The sequence below is a fragment of the Archocentrus centrarchus genome, chromosome 10, assembly GCF_007364275.1.
Source record: "Archocentrus centrarchus isolate MPI-CPG fArcCen1 chromosome 10, fArcCen1, whole genome shotgun sequence".
Lineage (NCBI taxonomy): Eukaryota > Metazoa > Chordata > Actinopteri > Cichliformes > Cichlidae > Archocentrus > Archocentrus centrarchus.
In genome coordinates, this window is record NC_044355.1 from 10,605,717 (window position 1) to 10,631,908 (window position 26,192).

Consider the following 26,192-nt stretch of genomic DNA (forward strand, 5'->3'; position numbering starts at 1 on the left):
ACCGTCACATTTTGAGCCATGACGCAATACCATCTGTAAAGCGTCTCATTGGCAACGGGTTTATTTTTCAACATGACAATAATCCCAAAGACACTGCCAATGCAGCAACAGCATACCTGGATAGAAAAACATACAATTAAACACTATCAGTCATGGATTGGCCTCCCCAGAGCCCGGTCCGAACATTACTAAAGCAGTGTGGGATCATCTTGACAGAGAATAGAAAAGGTAGCCAACATCCAAAGAAGAGCTTTTGGTTTGCTAACTGCCAGTAAAACCCCAAGAAGAAGAGGAGCTTTGAATGTCCTTGTTAGAATCTGTTTTTGACTTCTTTACTGCATTTCCATGTATGTTTGCACGTTTCAATAAACTGCTGCACTTATTTCCCATTTTCCTAGCAAGATATAAAGAAATGAAGGGTGGATTAAGAATTTTGCACAGTACTGTATGTCTCAAAAAAAGACTGATGGAGAACAGTTATTGTAATAATGAATCAAGAATATAGAAAATGTGAATATTGAAGATTATAAGACCATAAAAACTAACTTTAGCTTCCATTTAAGTTTAGTTGTTGGGATCTGGTCACCATAAAATATAATTAAATATGTTTGAAAACCAGTGACTGAATATGAAATAACCCACTGAAACAGTTACTTTAATCTGAAGCAATCTAACAGACTCATACAATCAGTCAATCAAAGTCTTCCTCATGTGTTGAGGCATATTCCACCCACTTTTCAGCAAGCCCCACAAGGAGACTTAAAGGGGAAAAAAAGTAGAGTATGTGTGTAGTAACAAGACTGAATGTGGCCTCTCATTGTATTGTGCTTTTAGTAAGGGTTAGCAAAAACCAAACATGTAGTGGACTGCCACGTCGGATTATTTAAAATGTTTTGTGGTGCATGTACAAAAATGACCTTGAAAGAAAAAGCAAAAGAGAAACTTAAATGTGTTTACTTATACAATGGACTGCCTCAGCAGCTTCATTATACTCTATAACAAGAAGAAATGCTCCATTCTTTTGGCACATTTTGTGTGATTACAAACAGCTCTATCACCGGGCTACATGGCCTTGAAACTGTAAAACTTTGCTGCTGCAGGATCACACATTTGCCACAAAAATTCCCCCAAATTCCCAGTTCCCTACTGTGAATGTTAGTCCCACTTTTGACACTGACAGAAGAAACAAGCATCAGTTTAATTTTTTTTATCCTTTTTTTCTCTCTCCAACATGTGGTACATTTAGAGCATTGTTAGGTGTGTTAGCATTTGCTTGGGATACTGGATGAACAAAAAAGGAAAAAAAAAAAAAAGTGACTTGATAACAAAGAGCATATTGATTCAAACCATGGACAAAGAAGAATTTAAGTTTGAAAATAAATACTTTTCCTCTCCTTTTTTAAAAAAAAAAAGAAAAAAAAAGAGCAAACTGAAGAATATCTGCTTGTCTTCTTTGTCCCAGCTCTCTCAGAGGCACTGACAAATATGGACAATATTCTCTTTTCAATAGGCATGCAGTCCACAGGATCACAAGACCCCTGACAAAAACCCTGTGGAGCAATAGCCATTCAGTTGTCGGTCGCTGGGTTGAAGATGATAATGGTTAACATCCATTGGAGCAGATGATTTAGAGACCGAGCACTCAGAACAGCTTCCATCCTGACTGGACCACCTGCATCTGGTTTCCTTTCTCTAAGCCACATAGTTGTACTGGTTGGAGTTCTCCTTGTCACGCTCCATGTAGTCCCTGTCAATAAGAGACTCTATCCTCTTCTTTAAGTCAGCAGGCTAAGAGGGGAGGACAGAGAGGAGGCATGAGTTTAAAAAAAAGAGACAAACATGCAAGTATTTCTAGTTATTTTTATATTTTGAGGTGTACGACAGAAAATAAAAATGTGAAAAAGCTGATTCATATTAGTCTTCCCACTTCCCACTAATTTAAAATATATAAAACACCCTCTATACAAGCAGGTTTCAGAATTTTCCTGTAGACCTGTCTTAAAGGTGACCTATTATGTTTACTTTTTCCCCAAGGAAATGGCATGGACTCGGACTGTTTCCACACAGAGCTTTGGAGACCATTGTCTACATGTTGTCGGAGGGTCAAAAACACGTGCGACAACCAGTCTGCGGGGTACTCTTGTTTGTGTTTGTGCTGCTTTAGCTTTGTACCTACCAACCACGACGCAACCTCCATATCTGAAAAATTAGGCCAACACTGTAGTGCCAGAAACTGCACTTGAGGCTAGCTCCAAAAGCAAGTCAATCCCTATAGACTCCCATTTTAAAATGCCCAACTTTGCAGCATTAAAAAGTATATTTACAACCTGATAGGAAAAACTGTTTGGGCCTCTGTGGACAGTTTTACTTTCACAACAACTGGGGGTGAATTTAAAAAAAAAATTTTTTTAATAGATCATCCACCTGGATACTGAAGCTAGGGGGTGTGGCTGCTTGGACTGACAGGTGTCCTGACATATGCAGCTGTAGCCAATAGCTGTCCTCTAGGCTTCACCTCTGCTGATCTGAGTCACTGAACTCAATCTCTCCACCATGTCTGCACTGTTGGTGCCTTTTGGAGGACCACTTTGGAGGATTATCTGCTTGGCACAGTGCATCAAAGATGTTTTGGTGAGTGAAATTCTATTTATTTTATTTTTTAAAGTTTATGTAGCACTAATAAGCAATTATCTGTGTCTGTGCAGTGCACCCGTACTGTATATGGATGTGGCTTATGGCTTTAAAGGAAAAAAACAAAACAAAAAGCAAAATTAAACAACACAACATTGGAGTAGCCAAAACACTGAAGTGGAAGCTTTAAATGCAGCATTTAAAATCAGCGGGTGATCTCTGCTAGATGTCAATCTTGTGTTTGGACCTAGAGTGGGAGTGTTCAGGGTGGGGGGTGGGAGTGAAGGGGTTAGGGAGAAATTAGCTTACAACTTCTTCTTGTTTTTCCTCTTTGTGACTATTGCTGTTTCAGTGTTCTACTGATTAATATTGTATGTTAAGCTGTTAAAATCCAATAAAGAAAGTTGAAATAAAATCAGCGGGTGATGTCACAGTCATGTGAAAAAGAAAGTTTTCACAGGGCTAAAGAGTCCTGTGAAAACTTTGTTTTTCACATGACTTTGGATCTTTTATCCTGTATGTGGAGGACGCACATGATAATATACAAAGAACTTCTTTGCAATGAAGTGAAACTTAAGTGTTAAGGACACTGGAAACTTTCCACTTCAGCCGTTATTTGTGCTTTTCATTGACTATTTTCCCCACTTCTTCCTCTTTGTGGTGAACACTGATGTCTAACCCTTTCATGTTCAAGCAAACTTTTCAACCAAATCAGCAATGAATATCCCACAGTGTCATTGCTGCCTGGCTAAGTTCTGGTGTTTTTTTGGAGGGCTTTTCCCATCTATTTCATCTATAACGGTGGACTGTGGAAGAACCTGAGTAACTCCCCTTGTAAGTCTGCACAGCGAACGAAAGAAACTCCCTTTAATGGAGGAGACAAAGAAGGTGAAAAGGGAGAGGGACAGAAATAGAAAGTAAAAGTAGTGGACACTCATAACACCCAGTGTTCAAAAGCTCAAGCTCTTCAGTTGTCTTTATTTCTATTAGATCAGCAATTAACAAACCCTGTGTAGACCTGCTGTATGTTATAAAGGAAGATATGGCAAAAAAAAAAAAAAAAAAAGATTCAGTCATGCTTATCACCTTGACAGGGAACTTGAGCTGACTGTACACCTCAGACATCAAGAGATTATGGCTCAGAGTCTTCCTCATCTTCATGATCCGCACAATGGCAGCATCGATCTGGTACTGACGATCCTGGAAGACTCTTTCTGTAGTGCTGGCTTGCTCTTCCACCTGAGAAAAGGAGACAAGTGAAAATAATTTTTTATCCCTGAAAGTTAAATTAGGTGCAAACTACTGTATGAACAAACATACTGTTTCTTTCATCTGGATCTGGTTAATTTTGATCCTGAAGAGCTTGTGTTTGAAGTCGTCATTGCAGGAAAACTTGTCCCCATCCTCCACATCTTTGCTTTTTGGGATTTTGGTGAGGACACGTGCTTTACCACATGCAAGTGACTGAAGAGTCCGCCGCAGCTCGCTGTCCTCTGTGAAAAGGCACAAAGATCAGCGGGGCTGAATAAAGAGCATGGCATTTCTTCATGGAAGAAGCACTTTGATGTGTTGGTACAAACCTATTCCTGTTGCCAGTTTGATCTCTTCCAGGGCAAACTCCTCTCCCTCATTAAACATCAGTAACACAAGGGTTTGGAAAAGTGACACCTGCAGCTCCTTCTTGCCCTTTTGTAAGAAAAATCAATACAATTAATATTAAACTTTACTTATTGAGTGAGCAAATAACACCAGATCATTCTTAAGAGTTTCTAAGAGTTAAAACCTCTTTAAATTCAGCTTTTAAGACACAGTGGCCTAATGTCGACTGCCACTGCAGCTTCCTGCCACTGTGTTTGCCCAGGTAGAAAGTCTTGAAGATCTCTTGCAGTCGCACCATCTGGACAAAGATAACAACACTTACTATATATAAAGTGTGTTGTATTGTTAAAAACATGCTGAAAAACCTCAGTATTTGCTCAGCACTAACCTCAGGCGGCAGGTGCACTTCCATCGGAACATACGTTGGCCAGTAGCCCATAGTCAGGATGTTCACCGTTAGCTCGATGTTGCCGGGAATGTTTTGGCACTGCATATGCTACAGAAAAACAAAGACCAGTTTTTCTACCCACAAACAAGTTCAATCTTAGGAAAGTGAAATCAGCAGGAAACTGTCTCAGGTACTGAAGTTGCGTTTAATTATAAAATAAATAAATAAAATTAAATATAAAATAAATAAATAAAATAAAAATCAAACTCATAATAATTATATGAAGAGGTACTGAACTTTACAATACTTTTACCTATGCTACAGAGCTATTTACAACCAGATATATTCATTTATGGTTGTATTATATTTTATACAGGAATATTTTTTATTTTAAATGGCTCTATTTGCCTTTATCATACCGACACTGTATGTTTCCTTTATATATGTCAGATATTCTACAGTACCACAATGTAATTATTAATTAGGGTTTTCATTAATTATTATGCATAACAGAGTTAAAAAAAAACAAAAACTGAGAATCCTTGCCTTGTTCTTATGTAGAAATACTACTACTACTAATAAATCTAAAGTATGTTTAACACTTCTATCAACAACAAATTACAGTGAAGTCATCATTGTCAGGGTGTGTTTTCATCCTTTGTTACTTCTGACTAAAACATAATATGAACAAAAATCTTGTGTGTAGATGTATAATATTTAAGATATTTTAAAACTTGAAATAATCACCAACAAATTACAATAAAACGAAGCATGCAATGTTAAAGAAGTATGCTGTTTAAGTAAAGAAAATAAAAAATACAGAAGCAGCAGCTCCTCTCTGTCCTGTTTTTTTATGGACAACTTTTGTGTTCTTTTTGTTTGCGTCATGTTTGTTCTTGTTGAGGTGCAAAAATAGTCATCAGGTTCTTGTAAGTATCAGTAGAATGATGGCAGCCATTTTTTGGCAAAAAAAGGACTACACTGCTGCCATGATTTACAAAAGACAATAATGCTGCTATTTTTTATGCATGTAATCTCATACTGGTGTCTTTTTGTTTCTTTGCACTGTAATACACAAACTACAAAAATGTATATGGCCTTAAATAATCCTTTATTTACTTTACACCCTGTTATGTTACCCGAGCTTTGCACCAATGGCAGCAACTTTATTGTGTATTTTAAATATGTCAGGGTTTATATGCACATCCATCCCAGCTGACTGATTGCAATTTTTGACACATCCACCAAACAAGAAACCATCCGTCAAAGCCAGCTGCGCACTGTCACACACCCTTTCAATGAAACATGTCATTTAGCTGGGAAACTGTAGCAAAAACACTGGACACTACTGTCAGACTGAATGCTTCCCAGGTTTTATATTATGCTGGCACTTGAAATATATCTTTAAGATTTACAAGTGTAATGTTCAAGTCCATGTTTCAAGCCCTCAGGGAAAGCAAAGATAGGCTGACACTTTAGTTGCAGTCAGGATTTTTGTCTTTTGGCTAAAACTTCAATGAAATGAACTGTTTTTTTTGTAGTGCTGCCATCTGTCTGAACAACATCTTTTATATGAGTTCAATATCAATTTATTTATGGAGATAACAGTGCTACCTGTTTGAACTGCACCATGATGTCTTTAGAAAGTTCCATGTCCTTGAACATCCCCTCCAGTTTGCTGGTGAATGCTGCGCCGCATTCTGAGAAACAAACGCCACGAGTCAATGTTCAGTCACTGTCAGGGTTCCCCTTTAGTAATTTCCTTCACATTGTGTATGTGTGCGTACAAGTGCTAAGAAGTGACAGTGATGGATGAAACTGACCGTGTTTAAGCTTTGACAGCATTGATTTTTCAGCATCCACAGAGGCACTTTTTCCTACCAGCAACCTCTTGGCCAGATCCTTTTTGTAAAAGGCCTCGAAAACATCTTTTCCTGCAATGACAACAGTGTCACAATAATAAAAAAAAAAGAAAATCTCCAAAAAAGGGCAAAGTACTGAGGTTACACAAATGTAATAGTAGATATTACCATAGATAAATCTAAAGATAATCATTATCTTATCCAGCATCTTCTCCAGTTCTTCGTCTGTGGCCTCTTTGTTTCCTGCCCTCAGCTTTGAATCCACATGTTTTGCTGTAGAGAAATATTTATTATTATTATTATTATTACTACCATCATCAATATTATAATCATTATTATTATTATGATATGTTTAGGTACTGACCTATGAGCTCTGCAGGTTTATTTGGCCGTTTGTTGATGAATGTTTCAAAAGCCTCCTTCATAGCATTAACAAATTTCTCATTCTTCATGAAGCACACGTCGATGATGTGATCCACTTTATCTTTGAAGTCCAGCAGCTCCTGCACCATGGTTTTGTCTTTTTCCGGATTGATTACGATTGTACTTCCAAAAGCCTAAAAATTGTTATTTGCAAGTCATTATAAACAATTCAATGATTTTGGTCTTCTCTCTGCCATAAAAGCTGCCGTACCTTTATGTACTCTATCCAGTGCTGCAGGAGGACCTGTACACCACCACGCACTCGACTGAAGAGCTGATAGAGAAGCGACAGATCCTGAATTCTGTTCTCATCCAGCAGGTTGGTCAGCCCTGCAAGTTACAACAACAACAACAGTCAAGAGGTCACTCAAGACTCAATATAACAGTCACATCTCAGGTTCTACCTCAACAGTCACTTATGACTCAGTCACACAAGGGTGAAACAAAACAAACAAACAAACAAAAAAAAAAAGACAGCAACCTCCGTGGCTGACTTTAATTTTTCCATATTCAGTGACTGACTACAAGTAGTTGCGCCAACCAACAAGTCATCCAGAGGTTGTTTGTGTAACTCCCTCGACTTCTCGGAAGCAAACCCTGGTGGGAAGCAACATGTCTCCAACTGTGATCCAACTTGGATTCACTGCAATCACTTTCAGGCAGATTTACAAAGGTTTGCAAATAACTGCCATCTCATTTATAAATACAGACAATTTGTTAACATGTTGCAATCAATCGGAGTCAGTCTGCGAAGATTAGAATTTCTATTTCAAATCTTGAGCAGTAAATTTAGGTCAGAGTAATGAGTAATATCATAAAATACCAGTATGAATTCACTTTTTATATAAATAAATATTTAACTATGCATACTTGTGAGTAATTTCAAACTGAATTTTTGCTATTACTGTGGCCCGCCTGCAGTACCTTCACGACTCACCAGGGGGCAGGGCCCACAGTTTGGGAACCACTGATCTAGACACATGAAAGTTGCTTTGAAGACACTGACTGACTGGGAGTGATCGTAGACCTTGTCCCCATCTTCAAAGCAACCATATCAAAGCCAAAGAGACTGCAAGTTCATTTCATACAGTTAAGAATTTTGGGTGCCCTGTGGTCTCCAACCACTGTTTTCTGCAGTGTGACTGTAGCGTTACTGAAAAAAATTATGGGACAACAAAGTAATATTTAGTAGTGTGCAAATATTTATCTTCGGTAATTGGCATATTTTCCCCATTGAATTCAATAACTTGTTTACAAATATGTATTATAAATGTTTATATGAAATGTGTACCTTTTTGTAGGGTTGCCGTGAGATGTTCACCAAGCAGCTGCTTCTCCACAGTAGCAATAAGCGGTTTTCTGAGCGGAGGAAACAACACAGGTTACACATAAATCTCTGTCACCGTTTGTTTACAATGTGGATGCTTCAGTCTGACACTCACTGTGTGCTCTGGTCTAGGTATGTGATTACCCTGTCAGCCTCCTCTTCCAAGCGCTTATTGACATGATGGAGATATTCTGGTACCTAAAAAAAAGGAGAACAAATTGACATTCACACGTTTTGACACATCAGTCTAGACAGATCCTAATGTTTCTTCTCCAACGCAGACAAATACTCTCTATCAAAAGCTTACATAATAATATAAAGAGCCCCCCACCCCACCCTCCTGCATAGAGAATTTTTGGCACATTCCCCAAAGAGGTTTGAGCCAGGCCCAAAGAGGGGTGGAGGAGGTGGGGATCAACAGAACTGTAACACTTTTGTTTAATTTACCCTTGCAAAATAGAAAATCTTTGTTAATTAAATGTTCAGTGATTAAAAAAAAAAGTGCATTTTTTTTTTTCAAATAAGGCCCACAGGATCACTGCCTCAGCCTTAGCTGTTAGCAAATTAGTTGCACTTACATGCAAAGTCAGCCCCCACAGGGGAACTCCAACCCAGGAAGCAATAAATTAAACAGAACACTTATAGATGGAAAAATACATCAACTGGGCAGCTATAAAAAGGTTATTTAAAAAAAAATCAGAAATATAAAAAAGGAAAAGCTCTATTTAAATCAGAAACAAGATAAACCCTCAGATAAAGCAGTTAGTAACCCAAGCTGCTTGTGGTTTACAGTTCAAGGAAAAGATCACTTAAATTTAATGTCATGTGTAAACATACGAGCTATAATTTTATGATTACAATCATGAATAAATTAAAAAAAAAAAAGATTTATAAAATGAAACTAAGTGGACTTTTTCTTCTACCTATTTTAAATTATAAGGAAGGGCCTATAAAAGGACTCGATTAAATGAATCTCATGAACACGGAGTCATGTATTACTTGGTAATTGCATACATGCAAACTTTGCTTTTTACAGTATCTCTAAAATAAACCATAAGATTTGAGCGTTTGGAAAACCCACTCCCTAAGCTGTCGCCTCTTGGATTAAAAAAGAGAAAAGTAAATTTGCACATAAACTAAGCTGCCAGTTGCAAAGTGAATGTTTTGTAGACTTTTTACTTTAATCAGGCAAAAGGTTTTTAGCTGTGGATATGTCTGTGTTCTCCCTCTTCTATGATGCATTTCTGGATGTGGTTAAATGGTTTGGTTTTTGTCAATTTTTTGAACATCATCAAAAAATCCTGAATCCTTCCCATTTCATTCGGAGGCATTAGTTACTTGTTTTGTCCTTTAAAGAATCAAAATTGACAAAGAAAAGCTTAAAAAAAGAAGAAATCTAAGAGTAAGTGTCAAGCATTTTCAGATGTGTTACCAAACTAATCACTTTAAGAATCAGTTTAGTCAGCTGGTCAATGATTCATGGAAAACAGATGACAAAAAGAAGAACGTGTCGAGTACGAGGTGATATAAATCACCTCTCTCTCCTGCATCAGCCTCTGTCCCTCTGCAGCGTACAGTCGATTAGTTTCCTCCAGAAATCGCTGCTCAAAGGAGTCTTGATAAATCTGCCAGAGGCCAAAAAAACAGGTTTCATTAAAAACATTTGTCAACAGGAAACACCCGTGTGCAGGTGAACAGTGCAAACAACAGATAAGTTACACACTTATGCTTTAAAATCTCTGTTATTATTCTAGTTGGCCTCTTACCTGAAGGTCAGACAGCATGCTCAGCAGGCTCCTCAGCAGACTGCGGTCTATCGCCTCTCCGTTTCGCTCCCTCTCGATGAGCAACAGAATCCCGTCGATTGTTTTACTCTGGACCTTCAGATCGCTGATGATGTAGAACCGGAACAGCTCCAGACCCATGTCCCTGCAGACCACAACAGTCCAGTCAACATACAATAAAAAAAAGAGATCAGTGCGATGGTAAACCAATGACATGGCTGATCACTCACCAAATTGATGGCAGCATTGAATTTTGTAAAACGTAGGTGCGATCCAAAAACAGGAATATACTCCTAATCATGATCTGTGAAGCAATAATACACAGTTAGTCACATTTTTAATGTTCAGAGGATCTCCTCTAATCTTACATATGGGGATTTTTCATCGTGATGAGTCCTACACAGCCTGTGGCGATAACAATAAGGCTCTGAGGAAATAACCTTGATTTTGAACTGAGCTGGAAACTTCAGCTTCTTTTACAGAAGATGTTAAAAAACACAGAAATGGACGGTTCTGTGCCATTTATGGATACATATGCAAGGCCACATGATGTATTTCTCAATCTTTTTATAACAGACTGCTGGAGCTGCCTGCAGCTTATTAAAGTATGAGAATACTTTATTAAAATGTCCTCCTTTCTCTCTATGAGGGCAGTATGACTTACACGGGATATCATAAATTTTTTTATAGCACCAGAGTATAAATAAAGACAGCCTATTATTTTTTATATAATGTATAAAAGTCCACAAATTGAAAAGGTGGGACAGGTTTGGGATACATGGCACTGATTGGTTGTTTTATTGATCATTCCGCTCAGGTGACTTCAGATGTTGCAGCTTTTTTTATTGGTGGTTAAAAAGTTAAGAAACAGTACAGAAATCAGTTTAAGACAGAACGGATCGTTAGATCTTTTAGCTCTGGGACTTTAATTACCTGATTATCGATGTGTTCTTTTGAGGCAACCGTTGTTGTGATTTGGTGCTACATAAATAAAATTGAACTGAATTGAATTACTATGTATGGATATTGGTCAGAAATCGGGAAGCACACATATTTCTATACTCATTACCTTCACTGTAAGCAGAGCAATGGTGCTTATGTGCATAGTCTGAACCAGGAAACGTCAAATGGATAACTCATAGGTAGCAAGTTTAAAACACACACGCGAAAAATAACTTGGGTCCGGATAAATACTCAGATGTGTGTTTTCTTAAGGTAGTAACACAAACTGCCTGGGAAATGAGTTTCAGAGGAAAAGATATTTAAATTTCAATCCTATGAGCAATAAAATGGGTTATTACAACCCTGGGCCAATAAATCTAAAAAAAAAAAAAAAAAAAAAAAAAAAAAAAAAGAGACTCTCAACCTTCGTACTGTTAGGAATAGTAACAATTTTATAGAGCTGTTAACAACCAACTAAGAGTGATGTGATCACAGTAGTTTGTGGTAGTAGCATTAATGGAAGGATTTGATACCCTGCAAAGAAGTTTGTGGATAACGATGGCTGTTGAACTGCTGTTGAATACTCTGAATGTGTACGTTACCATCAATATCTCTAAATTAGTCTGGAATTAAACACTCATCTGGGCTGGAATTTGGAGTCACACATGATATTTTCTGTTGTATTGTGGCATTAATACAATATGTGCATTATTATATTACTTGGCCTACTAGTATCTGAACTACGTCTTGACCTGGTTTGTTTCTTTCGTTGCTGTGAAAAACTCTGGTTAGCACAGATGCATCTCCTCCATACCGCTGTATACACTATTATTGCACTTCACCCAGGTTCATATGCTGGTTATGCTTGTTTTCAGAACCACACCGACTTCCTTCAACACCTGATCACTTTCACTTAAACAGCTTCTTTATTACACAAGTGTGTGATTAAAGTCCTCAACACAAGAACCAGTGACTGTGCCAGCTAGCTGGACACCCTGTAGCAATTCAACTTTCCACACCAGCGTAGGGGCCAAACCTGCAATATTTTATAGTAATGTTGTAAATTTCCATCTCCTCTTCACTGTTGTGTTTCTCTCACTCTGCTGGACTGATTGCTTGCTGGTATTGCACAACTAACCTCATACAAAATCCAAGATGGTGATATTTGCAAAACAGTCTATTTACAGGGCAGGGGGTGGGGGGTGACTAATGACAGATGTCTTTCAGTTGCATTACTTGAAATGCAAGAGCCAGAATACTTGGTCTCTGCTTCTAAGCTTTCATTCACAAGCCCTTCCTCCAACTTTTATGAATCAATAAACTACTGTTTTTAAAACACGAAGAACAAACTGATGCTAAGTTTTGCAGTTTTTAAAAGGATCTGACAATATAAAACATACCATTTGTCTGCAGTGATCCTGCCAGCACTTGTCAATTTTCTTCAGGAAAAGCACGCTGTCCAGGGCATCCGTGAGAACAAAGTTAAGGCAATAGTGGACTTTAATTCACGAGTTCTACAGTACAATATAATAACACCTTCTACATATGATTCAGTAGGTGAGACTTTGAAAGGATATTCTCTGAACTGATCGATTTGTGCCTTGATATGGTCTTCACACACAGCCCTCAGCTGTTTGTACAGCTTGGCAGAGATCTTATGGGAGCAGAGGTTTTCCACAGCCTGAGGGGAGCGAAACAGAAGTGTCAGAAAAATGATAATTGCAGAGTGGCTGCCTGTAGACAGGGGCATCCAGCAGGTCTGTACTGATACCTGGTAGAGCTCCTCTAGATTGTACTTGATTGACGTGCTGTTCTGTATGGCCTCCACCGCCTCCTTCAGCTTCTGCCAGGTCTCCTGTGTGTAGTTTTCGGGCAATTTAGGCTTTTCTGTGAGCAAAAAAAACCAAAACAGAACTGTGTCACCAGCCTCACTCATACTCAGCAGACTGATTATGAGTAGGCATAATCAGTCTGTATATAAAGTGAATGCATCTGTGGTACCTTTTTAGATAGAGTGTGGGTTTTCCTATCATTTATGAATGTTTCAATTTATTTATTTTTTTTGGTAAGTTAAACAATTAACAAAAATAGAAAAAAATGTCTTTTTACTGCAATGCTGGTGATTTTTGGCACCTTTGAGGGTTGCCAAAAACTTCTCTATGCAGGAAAAACTGACAACAGAGCTATTTTAAAGCAACTGTGTTCGTTTATGCCTACAGTACAGCTCGATCATACTGATATTACATTAAATATATGGTAACTGAATCATTAGACATCACTGCTACTGTTAGTCTTGATTCTCAAAGGTATTTTTTTTAAAGCATTCTACTATTTTTACTGGTGAAAGTAAAATTTGGGATGCAAAACAGTTTGTGAAATAGTCACAACCAAATTTGTGTTCCTGGACACAAATTTCCCACCCTTATCGTCGTGTCCTTCAGCATGTGGTCTCATATGTACCGATTTGAGTCCAAGTACACAAAATTACCATTTCCCACTTTTGGTTGGAGAATGAATAATTTTGCCACACACAGCAGAGACCGCAGCTCAAGTCATACACGTGACAGATATTATTTCTAATATACATTTAAAGCACATTATTGATTATTATAAAAACATTATAAAAACAACTTGGTTTGGGTGATACGTCCTTGCTCTGTCTGGACAACATAAATGTTGCAGACACGAAGTGTACTTATTTAAATACGTATTACATTATATGCCCATAAACATTAACAGAGACTTTTTAGTGACTGATTCACTTTTTGCTGTGAGACCAGAGTGTATGAGGGCAACACTGCACAGACGACAAATTAAGTCGACATGAGGTTTGGATTGCTTTTTAAATCTTCTGATATAATTTTCCTCACATTTCTGTTTTCCAAAATACTACAAAGCCTATGGCAGAACTTTAACTGAAAAATCTCCAAACCTTCTTGACAACTGACTTTCTCGTTCTTGTAGAAGTTTTTATAGTTTAAACTTTTTTTTTTTTCAAATCTGTTTGAATGTCGATGGTACATTTGCTGTGCTTATTGTCTGGTTGTCTTAAAGCTAAAGAGGATTTAAATATTTATCATAATAATCAGTATATTTGCACACTTGAAACCTGGTCCCCTTATTTATTTACTGTATATTAGCCATCTAAAAAAAAAAATTAAAAATCCACCGAACATTGTATCGTCAGTGGCTTTTTCTTTTGGCTGTGACACAAGTTAGCACTAGTGAAATGTCTAACTTAAAGACTTCAGTTCAGGTGAAGATTTCTTTGTTCTCCTGAAACAAAAGTGGGAATGAATAATGATTTATAGCTGTGATAAGGCCAAATATCAGACGACAATACAAGCCAAATGGTATACCAGTCATTCCTGGACTATTGTGGAGTGATTTTAAACACCAGCCCAGAATACAAGGCATTTCCTGGCTCAAAAGAACCACAGCTATTACAGTTTTCTATTTTTAATTAGTTTTTATTTCATCTTGATTTTCATTTTTAGTTGCTTTTAGGTTTGGTTTGTTTGTTTGTATGTAGTTACTGTTTCAGAAGTTTTAGTTTTATTTAGGTTTCACTGTTTGTTTTAGTCTGTTTTTTAACTATTAGATTTTAGAGGTTATTTGTCAGGGATAAAATTTTAGAAGTTCAGATCAAAACACCTAACTCACAGCTGAGTGGGCATCCCAGTCTCATTCACAGCTGCATCAATACCTCCTCAGGCTGCATGTGCTGACCACATTAAGCAAAAAGGAGATTTTTATTGAATATCAGTTAGTCTATTTTTTTTGAGTACAAAATCTTGACTCTTTTTGCAGATGTCCAGCTTAAATTATATTTCATATTTTTCATTATATTTTCAGTGGCGGAAACAAGCTTCCATACATAAGTGCTACTGGTCCACATATACTGACTCCAGGTCAGTACATCAGGCTCTTACTGGCCCTCTGTATATTTTTACCAGCCCACAAAAAAGCTAATTTAACTAACTGTACTCTATAAGAATATAGCACTCTTTATTGTTTTGAATCTATATCTGCTACATGATTAATAACTACATGTTTAAAATTAATGTAGTAGAATTAATGACATGCCCTCTTTTAGAAAGAGGTGAACTGCTGCAGCAAAGAAATGTGCCAAATTTCAAGATTGTGACAAACCAAATGAGTGGTTAAACAAGCTGGCAGTGAAGAGGAGCTGGTAAAAGGTTGCTTTTAGTTTTAACTATCCAAACAGGCAGTTTGGTGAAAGACTTTTATCTTTATTTTAATGAAGAAACTACTCATTAGTGAAGGTATAAAGGCAAAATATGGACCAAGGGCCAGAACCGGTCTGGGAACCAGTTCTTGTCCTTAAAGGGAAACTAAACTCCCAACATCCTGCCAAAAAAATACATAAAAGTTTTATGGTCATGGATCTTGAGAGAATGAGCGTAAGAAGTCGATAACTGCTATTACACTTGAGTTAAACAGACGGTACTCCACTCATGCAAACAAACATTCTGTGATGAAATGAAACACTTTCAATCTAATTGTAAATACATCACAGTATTGGAATGTGATACAGCATTTAGGTGGACTGTTTTATGGCAAATCTCCTGTTTCTGATAAAAGGTCTAAATTTCTGAAACAAGAATCCTTTAAGTGTTATGTGCTACCAAAAGTCACCTAGTTAAGCATAATTCAGCTCTTTGCTCATATTTTAACTCAGCTGTTCAAAGTTCAGCCCTTCAGCACTTTAATCTGTTAGTAGACACACCACCAGTGGGGATCCACGGCTACCCAATTAACTTGCCCAACATAAATTTTATTTTACTGGCCTTCGGGCCATCAGTTACACTGAACCCTGCAATTACAGTCTGTCAGTTTTCCTGTTTCTGTTTTTCTGGCCATTTGATAAACAAACATGTATTTTATGCTCGATCACATTAAACTTTACTTTAAAAAAAAAAAAAGGTGTTACAACTAAGACCGTGGATAACTGTCTTTTGGGATAAGTCCAAAATTACTGTTTTGGGTATGCAAATGAAAAATCTGAATTTCTACTTAAACAACTGATCTAACTAATCTACTAGTGTTAAGCATAATACTGTCCCCAGGACAGCAGATCAGACTTTTAATTGGCCTACAAAAAAATGCCAATTTAATTACTTTGTATGCTTCTACATTATAAATATTTTTTGTGTGTGTGGTGGGGGGTAACTAAAGCCTTAAAATAAATGTAATGGAGTACATGTTTTGTCCCTCTTTAGTCTCACCCCTCCATGCTGCAGGTACTGATGCTAGAAAGAGAGGGAGGTTGGCTGCTGTCAGCTGCCAAATGCAAAGCAACTAAACCCTATTTATAGATTTAAACTACCCCTACAGGTGGTTTGATTAAGCAAAATCAAGTGGCCCTGCATTTTTTTTTTTATAACTGGCCCTGTACCATCAGTTATGTTGAACCCTGCTTTCTAAACCATTCCCATATTTGTTGATACCAACATAACTAATAAAGGAAATACACTTTTTTTTCCTACAGGTTGGCCAAACCCTGTGATATCTCTGTCTTATGTCACGGTTCTGTCTTCAATTTAAATTATAATTTTAAGCATTAAACTCTACGACGGCTATTCAAAGTCAGATGTGTCCAGCAGGGACCAATGTGATATAGCAGGGATTTTGTAAGTTTAAGGTGTGTGTTGCTGTCAGTGTTTTTTTTTTTGTTTTTTTTGGGGGGGGGAGCTTGGATCTCCCTCATCCACTAGTGTCTACCTCTGAAGTTCTTGATGACTAGTTTCTTGGCAGCACCAGGTTTACTGTTGGAGAAGGTGGCGGACCCTGCGGTTTTCGTCAGTCCGTTTGCATGATGCCCCACGCCGCCGGGCAGGAACACGGCTTTGCTTTTGTTATTGGAGCACGAAGCAGCAGCCGCAGCAGCAGCAGCCTCCTCAGCCATTTTCACATCCAGTCCAATGAAATCCACTGAATCCTCAAACCTCAACTTCTTCTGGATGTGCAGCGGAGTGGGAGAACAGGAGGAGGAGGAGGAATTCAGGGTCTTTGGAGGCGAAGAGGAGATCGTGTCACTAGTGTCTTCCCTCTCGGAGCCGTTTATTTTCCTCTTCTTCGCAGATGTGATGTTACCGCTGTCGCTTTTGACATCAGTAGCCGCGGGTCTTGCCTCCTGGGTTGGCGGTGGTGGGGGATTAGGGGAAGATAAACCTGTTGGAAACATGAAAAAACGGGAATACTAATTCTTAACAGTCAGTCTTCTGATCGGAAACTTCCAGGCTCGCCGGGGGGGGGGAAGAGTAGTGTCCGAGAGCTTTTATCTGCCTTAACACGGAGAGGTTAATCCCAAGTCCTCTATCCTGTATAAAACAGACAATAAATCACAAACTACACAAGCTCCACTTGAACCTAGCCTCGTCGCTGTCTTGTTATTGCTGGCAGGAGAAGAAAGATGGTCGGCTATTGCTTCCTCTTTTGCCTCTCTTGTCTAAGCGCGTTATAAAAGTCGTTCAGAGTGTGAGCGGTTTGAGTAAAGTGGCCGTTAAAGAAAATTATTTACAGAAGAAACGCAGAATCAGCGAGAACACGCTCACATGGGAGGAAAACAGCCGTCGGTGAACACGGGAAAAATCCGCTCAGAAAAGCTAGTCCGTGACCCCACCGGAAGTACTTTGTACAAAAGTAGTTTTTGCACAAGCGTGTTTCTTTTTTTTTCAAAAGCAACTTCAGCGCTGTGACCGTTTCGAACACAAGATGGCGCGCAGGATCGACGTTTGACGTCACTGTTTTGGTCACGATTTTACCGAACAAATAAATAAGGAATAAGAACATTTAATAGAAAATTTAAATATATAAATAAAATAATAAACCCCCAAATAAATAAAGACCCGTGGTACTTGTTTTTCTTTCTTTTATCTGGATTTTTCTTTTTTTTCATATGTTGTGAATGTTCAGCTACTTGCAATAAAGCTGATTTAAGTAACTTTTTTTAAAAGTAAATTCGCTGTTTATTTGTTTGTTTTTTTAATTTAGAAATTGCACCTTCTGGAATTCCCACAGTGAGACTGCAACCTATCTTTTTTGGGACTGAATTTGGTTTTGGATTCTTTCTTTCTTTCTTGTTTTCTTTGCCCTTTATATTAACATAATTTATATTATTAAGTATGATGTGCTTTATAATGGTGGAGTAAATGTAATGAAAAAGAAATGCTTTTTAAAAAGCTTTATTTAAAACACAGTCACAGTAAAAACTTGCTCTTTACAGTTTTCTGTATAAATAAATACATCATAGGTTGAAACTGTCATGGTTTTGCCTTTTTGAATCCTGAATTTTGCGTTTTTGGACTGGAGAGCAAAACTGGATGAGCCCCACACAGGCACAGGGACCCCCCCAACTGGGGTTTGACCCAGCAACCTTCTTACTGTGATATGATACTGCTAACCACTGCACCAGTAGTATCTTTCAAGATATTAAACGGTTTACCATGTAAAACTTGCATTAAGCTCAAAATAGATGATTATAAATTGACTTCTCAGAAACTCAGGATGTTGAAATAAACATTTGCTAAAATTTTATTATAGTCAAGATAAAATTGTGAAGTCTAGTATGGCCCTCATATTTTATGTTTTCAGTATTTTCTCTTTCTTTCAACGCCTTTTTTTTAATACTGACCGAACTACAGCAAGACTTTTTTAAATAAAACTTTTCTGTTCTTGTAGAAATGTTGCAGAATCCCCAGTACATTGAAAATAAAATAAAGAGATTATGTCTAAATACAAATTTAAAGTATTGTTCTTTAAACTTCACTCTTCACCCTTACTCCACTGCATCAACAGTTATATGTGAGTGAACTTGTACTATCTTTTAGAATAAATACTATAATATTTTTCAAATAATTTCTTTAACCAAAGTGGAATTACATTTGATGCTCAAATAATAGGCTACGCTTTATGAAAATAAAAACAGCTGCAGTGGTAAAGGTCATTATATAGATTCCCTGATAATGTATGTCTGAGTTAATGAGGACAGCACGGCTTCCCGATCATCAGTGCTTTTTTTCCTGTAGCTCTTCATATCATATTCTTATTCTCTTTGAAAGTAATGAAACATTGTGACACATATATACTTTGCAAAATATACCATATTTATATTCTTATGTTATTAGAGATGTCTAGGAGAGAAAGCAGTGGACTTTTTGACCAGATTTTTTGACACAATCTTGGAGAGTGAGAGGATGTATGAGGAATGGAGCTTTAGTAACTACAGAAGAATAAAGCTGATGACCCATACCATGAAGATATAGGAGATATAAGAGTTGTTGGTGATCACCAGCAAGCAGCAGTATGGCTCTTGCACAACAGATGCAATGTACTTTGAGAGTGTTGATGGAAAAGTGTAGAAAAGGTCAGAAGGAGCTGCTCTGTGTCTTTGTGGATCTGGAGAAAACATAGGTGCCAAGAGAGGGATTGTGGTGCATGAGGAAGTTAGGAGTGGCAGAGAAGTATGTATGTAGGTAGCAGATGGAAGAGAATCTGGAGAGGTGGAGATATGGACTGGAGTGAAGAGGAATGAAAGTCAGTTGAAGCATGACAGGATAGATGTGTGTGAATGAGAGGGAGACAGGTGTAACAGTAAAGCTGCACGGGGTAGATGTAGTGGACGAGATTAAATACCTGGGATCAACCACCCAAAGCAATGAACAGTGCACAAGAGAGCTGAAGGAGAGAGTGAGTGGAGATGAGTGTCAGGAATTATTTGTGACAGATGGGTAGCAACAAGAGTGAAAGGGAAGGTTTACAAGATGGTAGTGAGACCTGCCATGATGTATGGTTTGGAGACAGTGGTGCTGACAGGAGGCTGAGTTAGAGGTGGCTGAGCTGAAGATGTGAATGTTTTAATTGGGAGGGACTGGATGAGAAACAAGTATATCATAGGGACAGCTCAGGCTGCACATTTTGAAGACAGAGTTAAGAGAAACAAGGATGACATTGTTTGGACATGTGCAGAAGAGGGACAGAGATAGGAGGCAGATGACCTGCTGTGGTTACCCCTAAAGGGGCAGCTGAAAGAAGAAGACAATATGTTCTTATGGTCTTATAATGGTTGCACGATGAATGAGATAGTCACTGAGCATTTTTTTTTTTTTAATTGGACATTTAGCGAATATAGTTGATAGATTACAGGTGTAATTACTAACTGTACGTTTTTAAAAAACAGATAAAAGAATATTATATGTAAAGCAGTTAATTTCCTTTTTGTGTATCACAATCACACCAGGATAATTGTTCTGAATCGTTTTATAGCCTAAACGTTACAAAATGTAAAATCTAAAATTTAAGTTATTTATGTTACTTATTAAAACAGACCCTACGTGCAGAAGTTCACACTTATTCCTGGTTTAACTGTTTAAAATTTTTTTTTGTTTGTTTTTTTTTTGAAGGAGCAGTTTGTTGCGGTAAAGAGAAACATTTCCGTCACGAGTGTTACCAAGGTGACAGGAGGACGCGCCTGCCGTGTGATGTACATACTGTCGCAAAACGACGCATCCCTGCACACCACTGGCCCTCCGCTGTCACTAGGCGTGGGATAGCTGTAGAATTACTTGATAGATGAATTTGTGATTTTTTTCTCTTGTTTACCTTAACCTGGTCTGAAGTGGACGCTGGGACAGGCTTTGATCCACTCGAAGAACGCGGTAACGACGACAAACAAGGATGTTTAAAAAGTACGTTATTAATTATTTTTAGTGTTGTCGTTAGCCACAGCTAGCTCACTGATTAGCAGCCATCACCTCTTCGAGTTTGTAGGAAGCTCAGCTAATAAGACAAGCAGACGTGAGTTATAGTAATAGGCGAGACATTTTGTTATTAATATTAATTTTAGAAAAAGGCTGCGCCGGACTAACGGGTGAAAAGACTGTTTAAGAGTGCTAAGTGATGTTTGAAAATATGTAGACGCATGTGGTTTACCTCTTAGCTGAATTAAGTAATATTACAAAACTTACCTCTCACTGTGTCCTGAAATAACATGAAAAGTAGTTAAAAAAGGCACTAAATTTAAAACCTTGAAACGGGAAGTGTTTTGAAAACGATGCATGACGTATATAACTACAGTTAAGCACATTTAATTTGAAAAATAACTAACGTAAGTATTTGAGTCCACACATATTGGCGTGGAGGCAGAAAGTTAGTTTATATGATGAAATCAGGTGTAAACAGTTGAAGTAAAAAGGCTAAACAGCCTTAGTTTTCTTTAAGATAGCAGATTAGCCGGTTTTGTTGGAAGAATCAGGTTGAGAGGTTGCCTGAAGTTGCCCTTTCTCTCATGTTGAGCACAGCATGATACAGTTCAGTACGGATGTACTCGAAATACTCTAGTGAGGATACTGCAAGATATGACACCTCCTCGCTCAGTGACTTTTACCTGCTGTGTTCTCACAAAGACTTTGGACTAGAGAAATAGCAGGTTAAAGATTGTTAATGGCTGCATTTGTATTTTGAAATGCACCTCCAGTGGGTAATGTCTAGAAAAGTTCAGGGCTGCAGTCAGTGTGTGAGTGTGTGTGAACACCTATTGTCATTGTTGCTGTCGTCTCTCAGCTGCTGTCTTTTAGGGGTTGAAAGAGTGGATCATCTGCCTCCATCTCACACTATCATGTTCATCCTTCTCTGGCACACCAACCATCTGCATGCCCTCCTTCACTACACTCTTCTTTTCCTCCTGCCTGGCAGCTAAACATTCAACATCTTCTGTCCAATATATCTACTATCCTTCCTCTGCACGTGTCCAAACCATGTCAGCCTTGAAAGACTCATTTCTGATTTTGTCTTGTTCTTCTGATCACTCCCAGTGAAAATCTTCACATATTCAGCTCCACTTTGTCTTTTTGTCAGTGCCACTGTCTCAAAACCATACATCATAGTAGGTCTCACTACCATCTTGTAAACCTTCCCTTTCACTCATGCTGCTATCCTTCTGTCACAAAATTACCTCCCCACTCACTTCTTCACCTGGCTTGTGTCCTGTCTGTTGCTTGGGATGGTTGACCACAGGTACTTAAACTCATCCAGCTTTGCTACCGCTTCATCAGTCCATTTTCATTCACGCATGTTCTGTCTAGCTTCTTCTTTCATTCCTCTTCTCTCCAGTGCATACCTTGTTTAAAAAAACAATAAATCAGCCATGGGGGGCCAAAAGCAAGTGCACTCCTAGTGCCCGTTCCAAACTTGGATAAATGCAGGTTGTGTAAGGAAGGGCATTTGGTGTGAAATCTCTGCCAAAGATGCTGATCAAAACAGCTGTTGTGTTGACCACAAATATTTTTTCAACATATTGTGCAGCTTTAATAATATGTAACATGGGCCTAGAGATATTGGTTGTCTTCTAAAAACCATGTTTATATAAAAATATAAAAATGTATTTTCTGTTAGGTGCTCACATGCATTCCACATGTTGGCTACAGTGCAGTGACAAACTATTTTAACTTTGGCCACAGTTACAATCCTTTTCCAGAATTCAACATTCCACTTTTCTCCTTTTCAGATTTGATGAGAAGGAAAATGTATCCAACTGTATCCAGCTGAAAACATCAGTGATCAAAGGTATCAAAAATCAGCTGTTGGAACAGTTCCCTGAAATCGAGGCATGGCTCAATCAGATAATGCCAAAAAAGGACCCTGTGAAAATAGTGAGATGGTATGATTGCTAATTTAAATTTTCTTATCGGTGTTTTTGTCTGTTTTTTTTTTTTTTTGGTGTATTTTTTACAGCGTACAAACCAATTACAAAAAAAGTTGGGATCCTGTGTGAAATGTAAATAAAAACAGAATGCAATGATTGGCAGATCTAATAAACCCATATTTTATACACAATAGAACACAGAAAACATACCAAATATTTAAACTGAGAAAATGTACCATTTTAAGAAAAATATGAGCTCGTTCTGAATTTGATGATGGTCTCAAAAAAGTTGGGACCTGGCAACAAAAGGCTGGAAAAGTAAGTGGTAGTAAAAAGAAACAGCTGGAGGAACATTTTACAGCTATGTAGGTTAATTGGCAACAGGTAAGTAACTGAGTGTAAAAAGAGCATCTTAGGCAGAGTTTCTTAGAAGTAAAGATATGGCAGAGGTTCACCAATTGGCAGAAAACTGTCTACAAATTGTGGAACAATCTCTGAATAATGTTCCTTAATGCAAAATTGTGACAACTTTGAATATTGCGTCACCTACAGTACATACTTATCCACAATTTCTGAGAATCTAGAGAAACCCTCTGTGTGCAAGGGACAAGGCTGAAAATCAGTATTGGATGCCTGTGATCTTCAGGTTCTCAGGTGGCGCTCTATTCAAAACAAGCAAGATTCTGTCATAGAAATCATGGTATAGGCTCAGGAACACTTCAGAAATCATTGTCTGAGTGCACAGTTCACCGTGCCATCCACAAATGCAGGTTATAACTCTATCATGCAAAGAAGCCATTGTGAATATGATTCTGAAACGCTACTTTTTTCCATTTAAAATGGACTGTGACAAAGTGGAAAATAGGGCTGCAGCGATTCATTGAGCAACTTGAATAACTTGATAAAAATGTTTTACTTCGATGCTTCATTTAAACTCTGCAGTGCTCAGTTGCCACCATTTCAGTGCAAGTGTTTCGCCCACATTTGCGACTAAAAACAGACCTGTAATAGACATGTATTTAGGAATACATGTATTATATAATTCGTTGTATAATGATTAATTTCGTTGTATGTATAATGACAATAAAGTTCTATTCTCCATTAATAAAAAGTATTACAACTAGGGATGTGCGCGATTACTCGACTAGACGACTAGTCGTCGCTACTGTTACTAGTCGGTACTAGACGTACTAGTCGGTAAGCCTAATTATTAAGGTTTTAATTAACCCAGCGCTAGTAAATGTTTGCCCTTACATCGTCATAGAAAAATGCCATAATATAACCTGAAACACTCTTCTTTCCCTGCATTTCTGACTACTTCCTCCAAGTTTGTACAGAGAAGTGAAAAAACTAGCGGGACAAATGTGTTTACACCTTAAAAAACTGACCGAATGCTTGAGTACTTGTGATTATGTATTTTTACATTTAATAAAAAAAATTTTAATATAGGACAAATACAGTGAAAGGGTTTAGTTTCTTCTGACAATTCTATGCAGTTAAACTATTAAAAATGCTGCAATTTCTAAAATGGAAACCAATGAGCAGCTAATTTTAAAAGTGTGTTTTTTCTCTTTTGAGTATTTATTATTGCTCAATAAGACAAAAGTATTTCTCAATTTACTCAATCGATGGAATAATTGATAGAATGCTTGGTTACTAAAATAATTAATAGCTGCAGCCCTTGTGGAAAACTGTTCTGTGGTCAGATGAATCAACATTTGAAATTCTTTTTGGAAAAGATGGATGCCATGTCCTCTGCACTAAAGAGGAACCATCTGGCATGTTATCAGTTCAAAAGCCTGCGTCTGCTACAGCAACATATGCTCCCATCCAGGTTATGTCATTTTTCAGGGAAAGCCTTGAATATTTCAGCAAGACAGTGTTAAAGCGCATACTGCAGCTATTACAACAGCATGACTTCATAGTAGAAGAGTCCAAGTACTTAACTGGCCTGCCTGCAGTCCAGACCTTTCACTAACTGAAAACATTTGGCACGTCATGAAAGGAAAAAATACGATAAAGAAGAGCCAGGACTGTTGCGAAGTTAAAATCCTATATAAGACAAGAATGTGGAAAATTACTCTCCCTAAAATTCCAGGAACTGATCTCCCCACTTCCCAGACATTTACGAAACATCACGAACTGTTGTTAAAAGAAGAGCGGATGCTACACAGTGGTAAACATCACCCTGTCACAACTGTTTTTGAGACCTGTTGCTGCCTCACTTTAAACATTTATGTTTTGTCAGCTCTATTGTGGATAATGAGATTTGCAAATCATTGCATTGTGTTTTTATTCACACAGCGTCCCAAGTTTCTCAGAATTGGATTTGTAGATTCTCTCCTACATTTGTTGTTCATTTATTGCAGCCATGAACACATTGAAATCCTGACAGTGAATGGAGAGCTGCTTTTCTTCAGACAGAGAGAAGGACCGTTCTACCCAACCCTCAGACTGTTGCATAAGTGTATGTGAGACCTTCTAATGCTAGCTTATTGGTGACTGTATTTTAATTTCCTCATACTGAGTTTTTTTTTCTTTTCATAGATCCTTTTATTCTTCCACACCAGCAAGTAGACAAAGGGGCCATTAAATTTGTTTTGAGTGGAGCCAACATCATGTGCCCCGGATTGACATCGCCAGGCGCTAAACTCTACCCAGCTGAGGCTGACACAGTTGTCGTATCCTTTCGGACATGATGCTCTGTCATCTAGATTTAAACATTTCTTCCACTTTTATACGAGTTTGTCTTTAATAAGTGAATTCAGGCCATAATGGCAGAGGGGAAACAACATGCACTTTGTGTTGGTGTGATGAAGATGTCTGCAGAGAACATGTAAGACTTCACTGAGCAAATCCCTCATTGGTTGCTGCTGCTTTTTTGTTTGCTTTTGTTTTTTTTAAATGTGTAAGCTCACCCTGTTTTTGTGTTTTATAAAACAGAGAAAAAGTCAACAAGGGAATCGGGATTGAAAACGTCCACTATCTGAATGATGGACTGTGGCACATGAAGACATATAAATGATCACACCAGCCACTTGGAAAGTGTGTGGAGCTCCTGATATCGAAGCATGAGCTGCCAGTCAACTGTTTACACCTAAAGACTTAGCTGTGTAACCTGCTGCAGGCTTTGAATCAACCATCACTGTCATGCACAAATAAAGATCTTGCTTTAAAGTGTAATCTCAGTTTGTATTTTGTATTGGGGAAATAATTGTAAAATGAACCACATCAGCAAAACTTGAACATGTTGCAATGCTCTGTGGTTTGTGAATCCTTCGTAACTAATAAAGATTTCTGATTTGATTTCTCATAAAATATAGTCTGATCGTCATCTAAGTAGCATTGAATTTAGTAACTTTAACCTTCTGGGTTCAGGATTCCTATCACAGTTGCACAGCAATGAGCATTCCTCCTTCAAGACTTGTTCAGTGCTTGATCAGCTCTTTGGAGTACTTCCTTTTCAGGTCCTCTGTTGACTCGTGTATTTTTGGTCAGTCTATGGCATCACCCAGTGTCCTCTAAGCTTCAGATCATGGAGTGCTGCCCATGCTGGTTCTTGCAACGACAT

At 37.9% G+C, this 26,192-nt stretch overlaps 2 protein-coding genes across 2 annotated transcripts; one reads left to right on the forward strand and one right to left on the reverse strand.

The window, feature by feature from the left end:
- Positions 1-1,179: 1,179 nt before the first annotated feature.
- On the reverse strand, positions 1,180-21,041 carry cul4b (cullin 4B). The gene is made up of 21 exons (XM_030738975.1): positions 20,946-21,041; positions 16,702-17,151; positions 12,728-12,843; positions 12,534-12,637; positions 12,357-12,426; positions 10,245-10,318; positions 9,997-10,159; positions 9,766-9,855; positions 8,346-8,428; positions 8,195-8,262; positions 7,115-7,233; positions 6,845-7,037; positions 6,649-6,753; positions 6,442-6,552; positions 6,233-6,318; positions 4,619-4,726; positions 4,415-4,528; positions 4,212-4,317; positions 3,952-4,124; positions 3,718-3,870; positions 1,180-1,788 (listed from the first exon to the last, which is right to left on the reverse strand). The coding sequence occupies exons 1-21, from the start codon at positions 20,968-20,970 to the stop codon at positions 1,693-1,695; spliced, it is 2,607 nt and encodes an 868-aa protein (XP_030594835.1). The 5' UTR covers positions 20,971-21,041; the 3' UTR covers positions 1,180-1,692.
- On the forward strand, positions 20,464-25,798 carry mcts1 (MCTS1 re-initiation and release factor). Its single transcript, XM_030738976.1, has 6 exons — positions 20,464-20,666; positions 22,484-22,636; positions 24,991-25,088; positions 25,169-25,302; positions 25,390-25,457; positions 25,565-25,798. The coding sequence occupies exons 1-6, from the start codon at positions 20,656-20,658 to the stop codon at positions 25,644-25,646; spliced, it is 546 nt and encodes a 181-aa protein (XP_030594836.1). The 5' UTR covers positions 20,464-20,655; the 3' UTR covers positions 25,647-25,798.
- Positions 25,799-26,192: the final 394 nt, after the last annotated feature.